This window comes from Mauremys reevesii, linkage group 9, assembly GCF_016161935.1.
Source record: "Mauremys reevesii isolate NIE-2019 linkage group 9, ASM1616193v1, whole genome shotgun sequence".
Classification (NCBI taxonomy): domain Eukaryota; kingdom Metazoa; phylum Chordata; order Testudines; family Geoemydidae; genus Mauremys; species Mauremys reevesii.
This window is the reverse complement of record NC_052631.1, coordinates 71,068,423-71,082,949: the sequence shown is the minus strand read 5'-3', so window position 1 is coordinate 71,082,949 and position 14,527 is coordinate 71,068,423. Positions and strand designations below refer to the sequence as shown.

The 14,527-nt window shown below is 42.0% G+C and overlaps 1 protein-coding gene across 16 annotated transcripts in view; it reads left to right on the top strand.

Annotated features, from left to right (window-relative positions):
- PCDH11X (protocadherin 11 X-linked) overlaps positions 1-14,527 on the top strand; it is a 1,093,295-nt gene that overhangs the window by 184,830 nt on the left and 893,938 nt on the right. For 14 of the 16 annotated variants that reach the window (XR_005584516.1, XM_039487734.1, XM_039487731.1 and 11 more), the window contains 2 exons: positions 1,894-1,941; positions 6,755-9,241. Coding sequence is in view for 15 of the 16 variants with exons in the window: in XM_039487734.1 (XP_039343668.1) it covers positions 1,894-1,941; positions 6,755-9,241 (2,535 nt within the window). In the remaining variant the exon portion in view is untranslated. Of the gene's footprint in view, positions 1-1,893; positions 1,942-6,754; positions 9,260-14,527 lie in introns of those variants that run through there. The other 2 variants (XM_039487743.1, XM_039487736.1) reach the window with 2 other exon arrangements.

Here is a 14,527-nt window from a genome sequence, read left to right as displayed (position 1 = left end):
AGTTTCAACAAGTTTATAATGGAACCCAACATCAGGCAAATTTCCTGTGGATTTCTGTTTGTGTTGCAAATATTTCACAGGTTTCTAATTTCAGTTTCTTCTTTGAGGCCATCTTGCTGTCTTTTAGTATGTGTACACCACAGTCCCTGTCCCCCGCCCCCTCCCAGTTGCATACATTTAGTGGAACCCAAGTTGCATGCAGTATTGCAGAAAAGAGAGTGGAAAGTTGGTGTGCATTAAATGACAGAGAAGCGTAATGCAGCATAATCTTTCAGAATGAATACAAATCTGAATCACACATTGTGACAGCAGACTAGAGACCTGTATTCCTTTTCATTAGAGCTGTGGCATTCATGCTACCATGGTTCTGAATGTGCTAGTATTTACTTATTATCTATAGTAACTCTGTATTTAGGGTTTAGCTTTGCTGTGGGTATTTACACGTTTCACATTCAAAGTGTCAAGCTTGAAAGAAAAATGCATGCTTTTTAAAAACAAAATCTGAAAACTAATCTGTCCCATTTTGCAGCTCCTGTATAATTTTGCATTGGAAATCTTGTGTCTGTGTTACCGTAATCTTTTCTCTTGGCTCATTCTTGACTGCACCTGCTGTGCTACAGTGTTCCATAGGAATTCTCTTGGCAACAACAGAACATTGGGACCTACCTTGTATGTTCAAAAGAACTGCAAGTGTTTCCTTCTTGGGTATACCTGAAATGTTCATCAGCCAGCAAACAGCTGAGCTATTTCGGGGGAGGGTTCTTAAAGCACTTTAGGATCATTTGGATGCTTATATATTGAAGATTTTCTTATTAAAGTATTATTATTGCAAATGACTTATCTGTTTAAAATAATTTTGTATGAAGGAGTCAGGAAACCATTATGTCTGATTCACAGTTTGATGCCAGGATTATCTAACCACAAGTGTTTTGTATGGTAGGTTCTTGCATTTTAGAATGGTTAAACTGTGTGGGCCCACTTGCTGCTCATTGTATATTTTATTACCACTTTGAATATTTCTTATATACATTCTGTATAGATTTTGTCATTTGTACAATCTGCTAAAAAGATTTAGGTCCTCAACCTGTTAAAATGTGCTTAATTTTATGCACTGTGAGTAAATTGCCTTAAGTTAAACATGTCTTCAGAAACAAGGCCTTCTTGCCCAATGAGGACCTGATTCTGTGAGGTGCTGAGCATTCTCCTTTAGTGAAATATAAGCACACTATGCACCTTACAGGATCTACCCCTGATTTGTTTATTACATGAACAAATACTCTCTGATGGTCTCAACAATAATCACAAACACTGATTCCCTTTTAAAATCCAAAGTGCTATGCATCACACAGTATTGTACATTTTTAATGTGATTTTTTTTACCATAGTTGGGGGGTTTGGGCTTTATTTATTTAAGAAGCCATTGTGGTCTATCAGTTTATCAGCATCCGATAGAGCTGTTAACTGTCTATCCATTTATTGGTTCGCAAACTTAATTTCCTGAGTAGTCTTGGCCACAGCAGGCCATGTTAATGGCGCCTGCATTGACCCATGGCTTTGCTTTTCCAGTTCATCCAGGCAGTAATCTGCCAGCTAAGAGCCCAATCATGCAAATATTTCCTGCTAGGCTTAGCTCTTACTCCAGAATCTGAATCCCACTGAGTTCAATGAGACAGCTTGTGATATTGCAGAATCACATAAGCCAGAAGCAAGTTTGTACAGGAATGGACCCTAGGAGCCCCCTCTTAAGTTCCAGCATGCTAGCCTGTTGTAGCACTGAAAGAGCTGTTCCACTTCACTGTGTTGAGTGTCCGTGTTTGAATAGTTGTGTATTTACAAGTCTACTTCAATGTTACACATTTTAAAAAACTTTCTAATTTTGTATTTACATGACAGCCCAAAACAGCACCGAAAAGGACATTTGGATCCATTACGAATGATCAGGTAAATATGGCAGGGAGTTCTTTCAACAAAAATACTGATTTGTAATTACAGGAACCTCTCAATGTAATGCATGACTCCAGTGAAGTGAATGGTCTTATATTGTAAGGAAGCAGAGTTTAAGCTGAAAATCTGGGCTGATACTATTGCTTAAGTGCATATCACTGTGCTGTTCTTTTGAGAGAGAGAGAGAGAGAGAGAGAGTCTCATGGTCTGAGCCAGCAGCTCCTTAATGCTAATCCTGGCTCTGGAAAGAGAAGCTTCTTTTGCCTTGAATAGATGGGCGTTACAGTGCTTAGCATGTCTTAAAATGAGATAATTTAACTCTTCCTTTGTTACTCACATCAAAAAATTGGGATAATACTTCCCAGTTTTAAGAGTACTGTTTGTAAAGCACTTTGAAGGTGAACAATACTTTATATGTGCTAACTTTCTATTATATTTATATTATGAGCTAAATTCAGATACCTTTGCTGCTGTTGAGCAGCACCAACACTAGGAATAATCCCAATGATGCAGTGGGACAGCTTTGTTAATAAGGGTGTCAGAATCTGGCCCTGTGGGTGAAATCCTGACCTCTTGAAGTCAGTGCCAATGTTCCCATTAGCTTCAGTGGAGCCAGAATTTCATCCTCTGTGTTTGTTTGGTGAGAGTTAAAGCTGATAGCTCAGCCTGGATTATCATTCTTAACTCTAAATTGCTTTACTCATGGAGGACTCGGTCAGAGCCTTATAGTTCCTTTTGTTGTTGAATGTTTCATCATTTTTCAAAGACTATTTAAAGTGGGAGAGCTTTCCATCCTCACAATAGGTGTGTTAAAGTGTGTATTTAATGGCACAGTCCCTATTCTTATTCATTTCAACAATACGTAACGATAGGTTTGCTTGAATTGGTCTGTTAAAAAAATACTGCATTAATTGTCATTTTGACTGGCTTTACTGCCACTTATGTATTTTGCCCAATTTTATATATGCCTTTGACCCTAGGCATCCTAAGCTAGGCTTTGTGTGTATTTATACTTTTTTGTGAGTTAAAGTTATCATTGTAATTACAAAAGGCATCTACTACAGCTGTGCATGAGTTGTGTCAGCATAGTGACCCTTAAGATATTTACAAATGTATAAGAAAACACTATTCTCCCTATGGACAAGTCCTATACCATTTAAGAGGAATGAAACTACTATGGTTTTATAGATACTACTTTTAAAAATCTATGAAATTTATAGACTGACATCCTTTCTGTAGGTGGTTTTTTTGTTTTTGTTTTGTTTTTTAAACAACCTAAAGAATTCTATGGCAGGCACATAACTCTCTAAAATTTTCTGTAGGATGTTTCTAAGGAATTCTGCCAGAAGGGTGGAATCATTAGGTATATGTGATTAGGCCATACCCTAAGTATTCACTGCTGTCACTTTGGCAATAAAAGGGATGGAAGAAAAAGATGAGTATAAGAGGCTACACCCCATATGGAAAGATCTTATCCCCTGAGGTTTAATGGAGAAAAATAACTTGTCTTTACCATTTTAAAATTAATCTATGAGGGTATGGCTACACAGCTGCTGGGATAAACAGATGCGGTGGCAGGGCCCATGCCAGTGCACTAAAAATAGCTGTGTAGATATTGCTTTTATGTTCGGTCTCGGTCTCTGAAGTTCTGAAGCTGGAACTTCCACATTGTTATTTTCGGTGCACCAGCACGAGACCTACTAGCAAAAGTCTGGCAACCAGGGCTGTGAGACTTGTTCCCGGCAGCTGTGTAGACATACCCTAATATAACAGGAATCTAATTTTCTATGTGTTGCTGTAGATCAGTTTAAAAATTACATAGAAGAGCTAGTTCTCTATTATATTTGGTATTTTTTTAGAATAATTTCTATAGAAATCTGTATTTAATTAATCCCTATTACATTATATATGGTAGCAATTTTGCATAAAACATTTTGTTAAAATGCTGATATTTTCAGTAAAGATTCTAATTTGTGTTGGATTTTTGCTGTTTCCCTAGCAGTTTACTGCTAGTGACAGGGAACTGAAGTTCTACGTTTAAGCCAAAATCATATGCTATAATGAAAAATGTGTCTCTTGTCATATGTGATAGTTAAAGAAAAGCTAAATTGGGTATGTAGTTTCATGAATTAAAAGTCTGTATATAGTGTTTGTTGTAGTTGCAGGAGCTAATGACAGAATAATCAATGCACATCTGTCAGCTTGTGTGCAAATAAAGAACTGTAGGAAAGCTGATTTTTTTTCCCCCACTATTGCTAGGCTTTTGTGGAAATCAGTGTTGAAAGAGCAGTTTATTTAATTCAGCATTTTTGCAACAAATAAGAGTCTTAGTCCAAATTAAACAACTGCTAGCAAGGTTGCCTGCAGTAATCCACTCATGATAATCCTACCACTGAGGGAGAATATTCACTTGTCTTTAACAAAGAGAAGGTCTGTCATGAGGTCGCTGTTTTAGAAATTAAAGGATATAGAACTTGATTCGGACACGATTAGCAGGGTTGGCATCTTCACTCATCTTCCAGTGAAAAAGGAAGATCTACATCTGTTTTCCAATCCACATTTCTGTTATAGATCGTCGCGGGTCATTACTTATTGGGGTGACAGACACAGCACAAGGGGTAGAGAGTTGGGTTATTTTATTTGAAATGGAGATATTGCAGCTTTGCCACAAAGGAAATGATTGCTGCAATGGATAGAATCATATTCAGCCCTAATCTGCAAGAGCCCTGGTACTGTTGATGACAATGGAAGATGCACAAAGGCAGAATTAGGCCCATATAGGTACTGATGTAATTGTGGGTAGCAGGGTACAGTGTAGTCATGCTTCTTACTAACCATTCCAAATGTGGAATCCTCCACACTGGAAGCCCCTCTTCCATGCAGGGTCTTAAATACCCTAAATTGCATGATTTGTAGTGCACACTGCAAAGTCTATCTCAGGGGTCGGCAACCTTTGGCATGCAACTCGCCAGGGTAAGCCTCCTGGCAGGCCGGGCCGGTTTGTTTACCTGCTGCGCAGGCTGAGGGATGTACTGGCCGCCACTTCCCGCTCCCATTTTCCTGGAGCGGTGAACCGCGGCCAGTGGGAGCCGCGTTCAGCTGAACCTGCAGACGCGTCAGTTAAACAAACCGGCCTGGCACGCCAGGGTGCTTACCCTGGCAAGCCGCATGCCAAAGGTTGCCAACGCCTGTTCTATCTCATCCCCCTAAACTTTGGTGATGGGTGGGGGTGTCATGACGATGTAGGTGGGAAGAGCTGATGTTTCCTTTTTACATCTGGTTAATGTTAGTTGTAAATTAAACTAACAGTTGTCTTTGTAAATTTTATTGGCAGAATCTAGAGCCATGGAGAGATGATCTTTTAGCAATTTGTGTATAAATTAAAATGAATAAATAAAACTATAGCAGGCCCAATTCTGCCACCCTTACTCATGCTTACTAGCTGCTTGCTAATTGAGTAGACACATTAAAGCCAATGAAAATACTCATGCAGGAAGTTACTACTCAGTGTGAGTAAGGGTGGCAGAACCAGTCCCATCATGAGTATAGCAAGAGCTAGGTCAGCAGCACGGTTTCTGACTATAAACATGACAGGCATAACGAGAGTTTAATGTTCTTAAAAACAAATACATAAAATCCTAACTGTTCCCTGCCCCCCTATCCTATCTGATCCTCATTGAGCCCCCATTTTCACCCATGTTACACACCTATTTTCAATGCCTGCATTATGGCCCCCATCCTTCTGGGGAGATAATGCTGTTAGGATTCCCTTTGGAATCTGTCAATACCACTCTTCATCAGTCAGAGAGATTGCTATTGATCATTGCTAATCAATTCCTTCTCCTTGGGGGATGTGTATGCTCCCTTTGCAAGAGTCCCAGCATCTGCTGGCCCAGAGAGATACCAGCAGTGGGAACCAGACTCCAGTTTCCCACCTGCAGGACAGCACATTACTTAGACTGCTCTGTCCATCCCGTAGTCTAAGGAAAAGCTGTGTTTTTACAGTGTCTGCACATATAAATGCATTACTTGCTGTAAGAAGGGCATGAAGTGTTCAACAAACCCTATTACAGGATCTTATTACTCAGAGTGTAAATGTAATAGTCCTGTGATATTATTCATAAGAAAAAACATCTTATTTTCACACTTGGAATGTATTTTTCACTGCAAATATGAAATACATAGTGATGAAAAGGGGAATAATTCTTCCTGATTTTCATGTATTTCTAATAACCTAACATGTCTCAGTTGTGACTGTGCCACTTGAAACTTAAATTATGTGGTAATCCCCTTTTCAATATGGTGTAGTTTTTCTTTTCTCTAAATGGTACAGATTGTACCCTTGTCTTGCACTGCTGAACTGGGGATTAAGTCCCCCTATCCTTTTGCTTGCCCTCCCCAAATCTCGGGTCCTGGCTTGTTGTGGGGCACACCCTTAGCTGCATGGATAATGCCCCTCTGTGAGCATGGGGTCTGATGTAAGTTGAGCCTTGGCATCTCTCTACCCCCCACCCTCCACCTAGGTGTAAAATAGGAAGTAAGCCATATGTTTTCAGGAGTTGCAGTAATTTGAGCTGGAGCTGTAAAAGGAACCTTGATGCTCTGAAACACCATTCCTGCTCAGGCCTGCTACTAGGGAGGCACAATTACACGCAGCTCTGTGCTCAAGGCAAAGGCTAAAGGCTTAATCTAGCAGTATAAATACACCTATAAAGGTATTTTCATGGGATCCCATGTGTACAGTAAAGATGTCTATCTATTTGTAATATATTTTCATAATAAAAATTGTTCCCTTTTCTGTGTCTTCTAGGGTCAAAATGTATTTGGACTTGATATAATTGAAACACCTGAGGGAGACAAGTGGCCACAGTTGATAGTCCAGCAGATCCTGGACAGGGAGCAGAAAGACACATATGTGATGAAGATTAAAGTTGAAGATGGTGGAACACCTCCCAGATCCAGTACAGCCATCCTACAAGTAACAGTTACTGATGTGAATGACAATCGCCCAGTCTTTAAGGAAAATGACATTGAAGTTAGCATTCCAGAAAATGCTCCAGTGGGCACCTCAGTTTCTCAGCTCCATGCCACTGATGCTGATCTGGGCTCAAATGCACAGATCAACTTCTTTTTCAGCAATCAGATTTCCAGTCTGGCCAAAAGGCTCTTTGCCTTAGATAACACCACTGGCCTCATCACAATTAAGGAACCACTGGACAGGGAGGAGTCACCCGTACACAAGTTAACTGTTTTGGCAAGTGATGGCAGCTCAATTCCATCAAGGGCAACAGTGACAGTAAATATCACCGATATTAACGATAATGTCCCATCCATAGACACAAGATACATCATCAATCCAGTGAATGGGACTGTGCTCCTGTCTGAGAAAGCGCCACTCAATACAAAAATTGCCCTGATTACAGTAATGGACAAGGATGCTGATCTGAATGGAAAAGTTACCTGCTTCACAGACCATGATGTCCCTTTTAGGTTAAAGCCAGTATTTGATAATCAGTTTCTGTTGGAGACTGCCACATTTCTAGACTATGAGGCTACGCGAGAATATGCCATTAAAATAGTGGCCTCTGATTCAGGGAAACCTCCCTTAAATCAGTCTGCAATGCTGCTGATCAAAATCAAAGATGAGAATGACAATGCCCCAGTTTTCACACAACCTGTCATAGGACTTTCCATTCCTGAGAACAATGCTCCTGGGACCCAGCTGACCAAGATCAGTGCCACAGATGCAGACAGTGGACGCAATGCTGAGATCAGCTATATGCTGGGTTCAGATGCACCCCCCATTTTCAACCTGGATCGCCGCACAGGAGTTCTGACAGCAGTGAGAAAGCTGGACAGGGAAAAGCAGGACAGGTACTCCTTCACTGTACTGGCTAAGGATAATGGGATGCCACCATTGCAGACCAATGCTACTGTGACACTATCAGTTCTGGACCAGAATGACAACAGCCCTGCTTTTACCCACAATGAATACAATTTCTATGTGCCAGAAAACCTCCCCATGTATGGCACAGTGGGGCTCATCACAGTTACTGACGCTGACTCTGGAGAGAATGCTGCAGTTACTCTCTCTATATTAAATGGCAGAGAGAATTTCATTATCGATCCACTTACTGGTGTAATAAGACCCAATATTACATTTGATAGAGAGCAACAAGGTTCTTATACTTTCCAGGTGAAGGCTATCGATGGAGGAAGAGTGCAACGCTCTTCCACTGCCAAAGTGACCATAAATGTAGTTGATGTGAATGACAACAGGCCAGTTTTTGTCATCCCTTCATCCAACTACTCCTATGAGTTGATTCCCACAGCCACCAATCCAGGATCCGTGGTGACTAAAGTCTTTGCAGTTGACAATGATACAGGGATGAATGCAGAGCTCCGCTACAGCATTATAGGTGGGAATTCGAGAAGTTTGTTTACAATTGATCAGTTAACAGGCAACATTACTTTGAAAGAGAAGGTAATCACAGCGGATCATGGCTTACACAGGCTGGTGATAAAAGTCAATGATTTAGGACAGCCAGAGTCTCTCTATACCATAGCACTGGTGCATTTATTTGTGAATGAGACCATCACCAATGGTTCATATGTGCAGGAGCTGGTGCGCAGAAATATGGAAACACCAGTGGGCCAGAATGTTGGGGATGGTGAGATAACCCCACAGACCAATGACTATGTCAAAATCATCATTGCTATAATTGCAGGCACCATGACAGTCATCCTGGTCATTTTTGTCACTGCTCTGGTACGATGCCGCCAGACACCCCGGCACAAGGTTGTCCAAAAAAGCAAGCAGAGTGGGGAATGGGTCTCCCCAAACCAGGAGAACCGACAGATCAAGAAGAAGAAGAAGAAAAAGAAGCGCTCTCCTAAAAGCCTCCTTCTCAACTTTGTGACAATTGAAGAATCTAAGCCTGATGATCCTGCCCATGAGCATATAAATGGCACTTTAGACATTCCCGTAGAGCTAGAAGAACAGACTATGGGAAAATATAACTGGGCCACCACACCAACCACATTTAAGCCTGACAGCCCAGATTTAGCAAAGCATTACAAGTCTGCCTCTCCACAGCCCACCTTTCAAATTAAACCCGAGACTCCTGTGCCCCCTAAGAAGCACCATGTCATTCAGGAACTGCCTCTGGATAACACCTTTGTGGTGGGTTGTGACTCGCTCTCCAAGTGCTCCTCAAGCAGCTCGGACCCTTATAGTGTCTCCGAATGCAGTTGTCAAGGTGGCTTCAAGACACCAGGCCCCATCCACACCAGACAGGTAATACAAAGTTTCTAGCTGCTCACTCTCTCTTTCTCTGTCTGTACCTCTAAGCTCTGCAGAATAACTTTGTCTATAAAGATTAAAAGCCTGAAAGTTCATGCTTGGCTGAGACATTGAAATGTAAACAGTTTGTGATTCATCAATGTTAAAAGGAGAAAATTAGAATAAAGTGACTCTTGGCTGTGGGAAAATTTAGTGTTGAATGATTATATTAGGGGATATTCCTGTCTGTAGATGGCAGTATGGTACTTCCTGCATTAAGATAGTATTTAGCTGTGCAGCTCTGTAAAACAAAGAGAGGTTGTAGCCCTGTCCTCGCTAGTATTGTATGCTCAGGAATCTAAGTAATCTAGGCCAGGTGGAAAGCAATAAAGCTTTGCAGTATCTGATAAGTGGTTCTTAATGCTAATGGAGTCTAGAATTGGAGCCTTCATTTGGACAGAGCTGTACCTCAAGGTCTCTCAAAAGCAGGAAAGAGGGTTTTTTTGCTGAGAGATTGAGTGCCATTTTCAGACTAGAAACATACCCTACCATGCAGGGTACTAAAAGCTGACTGACTGACATAATCAACAATATGAAGCAGTAATGAAGCCAGTAGGGAAATTTAGAAGCATCACAAGCATTGCCCTCACTTTGTCACCTTCATGCCCAAATACAGATCATAGAGACACTAGCTGCGGTACAGTTCAGAGCAGCAGTCATAAGAATGAATTAAAAAGCCCTCAGATTAACAAGGAGGACAAAAATATAATTATAATTAAACACTCCGTTGCTTTATAAGACACTAATGAAAGGCTTATTAAAGCAATGGGAACCACATCGGAATTGAGTCCAGATTCTGGAAAGCTGCGTTAATGCATTTGTGATAAGGGTTTGTTATTTGTCTGAGTTTTTCCTCCATCAGTAGCGTATCCTCAGTTCAAAGAAAACTCCCATGTTTTTATTTGAGTTAGTCATGAGGTATCTATGCAGGAAAAGAAGTTAATAAAATATCTGTGATGATAAGATGGGATTCACTTCCATTATTTCTGTACAGGAACAGATCCTCAGCTAGGGTACATCTGTGTAGGTCTTAGTGGTGCTTTGACGATTTACCCAAGCTAAGGATCAGGTCCATAGGTTAGACTTACTTTTCTGTAGACAATTTTGTTAACAATGTGGTGAAAGTAAAGGGGGCCTGAAGAAATGTTCTCATTCAAACTGCATATCTACAGCACACAAAGATTGCCACTGCTTTTTCTTTTACTTTCTTATTTTTAACACCAGTCTGTGAGGTAGACAAAATCCATGCTCTGTACAAAGCATTATCTTTTGCTGAGAGACATTAACAGAAAATGGAATAGAAAAGGATTTCTTCATATTTCTAAGACAGCAGAGACAATGGGGGGGGCGGGTTAATATCTTGTTAAAGATTTGAATGTCTTCTGTTAAAGCTATTTGAGTGAATTAATTTTGAATTTAAATTAGGCAATAGAAGAAGTGTGTGTGTGTGTGTGTGTGTGTGTGTTGATTTTACTCTGGAACTTGAAGGTTGTTTTCTCAGCACCTGTTCGGGCCTGATCCAGAGCCCACTGAAATCAATGGGAGTTTTTCCATTAAATTCAGGGTGCTTTGGCTCAGGCCCTTTGAGCTGAAAGAATCCACTGTTACCTGCTCAAGGGCCTTGCATTCTGTCACCTTCCCCCCATCAGAGACAGCTAGGCATGTGGCAACCTCTGGAACCATCCATCTGCCCGAGAGGGCTGTTAGAAAAGAATGGAAGGCAATTCCTTTGGCAGGGATGGGGGCACGGAAATGTAGGTGCTCTCTTTCACTGTGCTTCTAGCCTGTGTGGACTGATGTCAGAGCACTCCTTACCCCCTGATGGTGCAGAAAAGCACATTGCCTCTGGAGTATTCCTCACCCCTGAAATTATTTCGAGGCAATTCTGTGAATATGAGTACAATGAGACATTAGCACAAGTTGGGATTATGGTATTGATTTTGTTTAAATCTGCAGTCCTCCTCCTTTAGACTTAATTTTGTTTGTGTCCTGGCAATGAACACCAAGCTGGGGAAACTTTAATAACATATCGTACAAAGTCTTGTACATTCACTTGCAAACAGCGTTTCCTTTAAATGTTGAAATTAATGCTCTCATTACTTAAGCAAAATATGAACAATTTTTTAATGAACCTATATAAGTATTGAAACAAGAAAGGAGTTAACTGGCCTTTGGGTTAGATTTTATTAAATAAAGGGAATCGTATTTTTAAGAAAAGTAAAGAGAACCAAATTAACTGTTGGTCTGCAGTTCTAATAGATAGTTTTAAACAGTCAAATTTGGTCCTAATAATGAAAGACTCTGTCTCTTATATATGGAATGGCCTCATTTCCATTTAAGAATGTGAATTGGATACAAGTGAGTGACTCAAGACAGAATAATTTGACGTTTTCAGTTAGTTCTATTAGCCAGTGGAGAGACTAAAAAAAAACTAAAAAAAATAAATAAACCCTAAAGAAAAGCTTCTTATAGCACCACAGTACTTCAGTTGTCATGCTCTTCACCCTTTTTCCAACCTCAGAGATGAATGGCATGTTTGAGATTAATGCAACTGTTGCTTCACACATTCACTGATTTTGCAGAAAGCTGTAGGCAGAGCTGAGTCCTGATGGAGAATAAGTTACATTAGAAACTCAAATGCTCTAGTGTTTAAAAATAAAGAATAAATGTTTCCAAATTGTGAAAAAATGTGCTTTATCCCGGCACTAGTAGTTATTGCAATGCATCAGTTTACAAACAAAAAGCTCTCTGAAGCATGACTAGAGAAGGAACAAAATTATTTATTCAGTTTTCCCTCCCAGATTTCAGGTTGCTGGGATAAATGGGTCTCTAATCAGAATTAACTCTGGTTTTGTTTCTGCAAAACCAAGATATCACTCAGTTATTATGAAACAAAACCCACCTTTAGTTTGACCATCCTCATTTGAAAGAGAATTGAACTATCACTGAAAACATGTATATGGACCCACCAAAGCTTTAAAATTTGGCTCCTGGCCCATCTGTGCAAATAAAACCTGGTTTGAGTTTTACAAAGCTAAAAAAATTGTCCTTGATTCTGTGTTACTTCTTGGATTGGTCTAACTCAGTGCTCTTCACTATTTTTGAAGTGGGGGCCACTTTGGCAAAAAACCTTCAATGTGAGAGCCACATCAATCCGACACAGATGGTTGAACACTTAGTTCTTTGTTGGTTGATATGGTAATATTGCAGTTATTGGTAATATTACTTGGGGTGCAGAAGGAGGTAGGGGGGGGGCTGGCTCTGGGAGGGGGCTCAGGTCTGGGGCACGGGCTTGGGGTACAGGAGGGGGTGAGTGGTGCAAGCTCTGGGAGGGAGTTTAGGTGCAGGAGGGGACTCCAGGCTGGGGCAGACTGTTCGGATGCAGGAGGGGGTATAGGCTGCTGGCTCCAGGAGGGGGTATGGGGTGCAGGAGGGGGTATGGAGTGTGGTCTCTGGGAAGGCTATGAGCTGAGGCAGGGGCTTGGGGTGTAGGAGGGGGTATTGGGGGCTGGCTCTGGGAGGTTGCAGGTTGGGTAGTGGAAGAGCTATTCAGAACCTGCCCATGGAAGGGGGCGGCCCCTGGGGGGGCACATGGCTCTGCATGCTGCCCCTCTCTGCAGGCACTGTCCCTGCAACTCCCATTGGCCGGGAAGCCATTGGGAGCTGTGGGGACAGTGCTTGCAGACAGGAGCAGCATGCAGAGACCTCTGCTCCCCCACTCCCCTGCCACCCCTCCTGGGGCCATGGGGGCGTGCTGGCCACTTCCAGGAGCGGCGTTGGGCCAGGGCAGGCAGGGAGCCTGTCTTAGGCCTGGTCTACACTACGGAGGGGGGGTCGAACTAAGGTACGCGACTTCAGCTACGCGAATAGCGTAGCTGAAGTTGAACTACCTTCGTTCGACTGACTTACCCGTCCTGACGCCGCGGGATCAAAGTCCGCGGCTCCAAGATCGACTCCGCCACCACCGTTCGCGGTGGTGGAGTTCCGGAGTCGACCGGAGCGCGTGGGGAGTTTGAACTATCACGTCTTGATTAGACGCGATAGTTTGAACTCAGAGAAGTCGAACTCTCCGTGTCGACCCGCGCGGTAAGTATAGACCTACCCTTAGCTGTAGCTCCACTGCCGCCGGAGAGCGTGATCGACAGGGAGCCACACTTAGGGTCCATGGGAGCCACCATTGGCTCGCAGGCCTTGAATCGAAGAACACTGGTCTAACTGATCTATAACACGATGGAAAATCCTTGTAGTATTTGTTCTGATGAGATGTGCTGAATATATGTATAATTAGAGGGGAAAACACAGAAGAGTGTTTGAAGGTTTTTCATGAAAAAACTGAAACACCTTGAGTGGCCAAAAGGAAAAGGAAATAAATAGCACAACCAGCCCAGTGCTGCTACTGCTAAAGGAATCAGAGAGACCAGGACCAGCCAAAGATGCCATGAACCACCAAAAGGGGAGGGGATGAGGATGTTACTGGAGTGGTCGAGAATGGCTGAAGAAGGAAAAGCATGATACATATGTAATACCCCTTATGTGTGTCTGAGGGGGGAGAGAGAGAATGATAATCCATATTATTTTTTAAAAAGTCATTTCACAGTAATTATTTAATCAATCCTAGTGACCCCAAATACATGGAAACTTGTAGAATAGCAAGTGTTCTTTTGTGAAGTATTAGAAATTAATGTAAAGAAGCTTTTCAAAGTGATAGACTGTGAAGAGACTGTTAGGGTATGGCTACACTACGAAATTAGGTCGAATTTATAGAAGTCGATATTTTAGAAATCGATTTTATACAGACAATTGTGTGTGTCCCCACTTAAGACCATTAACTTGGCGGTGTGCGTCCACAGGACCGAGGCTAAGGTCGACTTCCGGAGCATTGCACTGTGCGTAGCTATCTCACAGTTCCTGCAGTCTCCGCCACCCATTGGAATTCTGGGTTGAGCTCCCAATGCCTCATGGGGCAAGAACATTGTCACGGGTGGATCTGGGTAAATGTTGTCAGCCCCTCCCCCACCCCTCCGGTGAAAGCAACAGCAATACATCATTTCTCACCATTTTTCCTGGGTTACCCATGCAGACGCCATACCACGGCAAGCATGGAGCCCGCTCAGCTCACTGTCACCGTATGTCTTCTGTTCTTATGTTCTTATATGTCTCCTGGGTGCTGCCAGATGTGGTACTGCATTGCTACACAGCAGCAGCTCATTGCCTTTTGGCAGCAGACGGTGCATTACGATT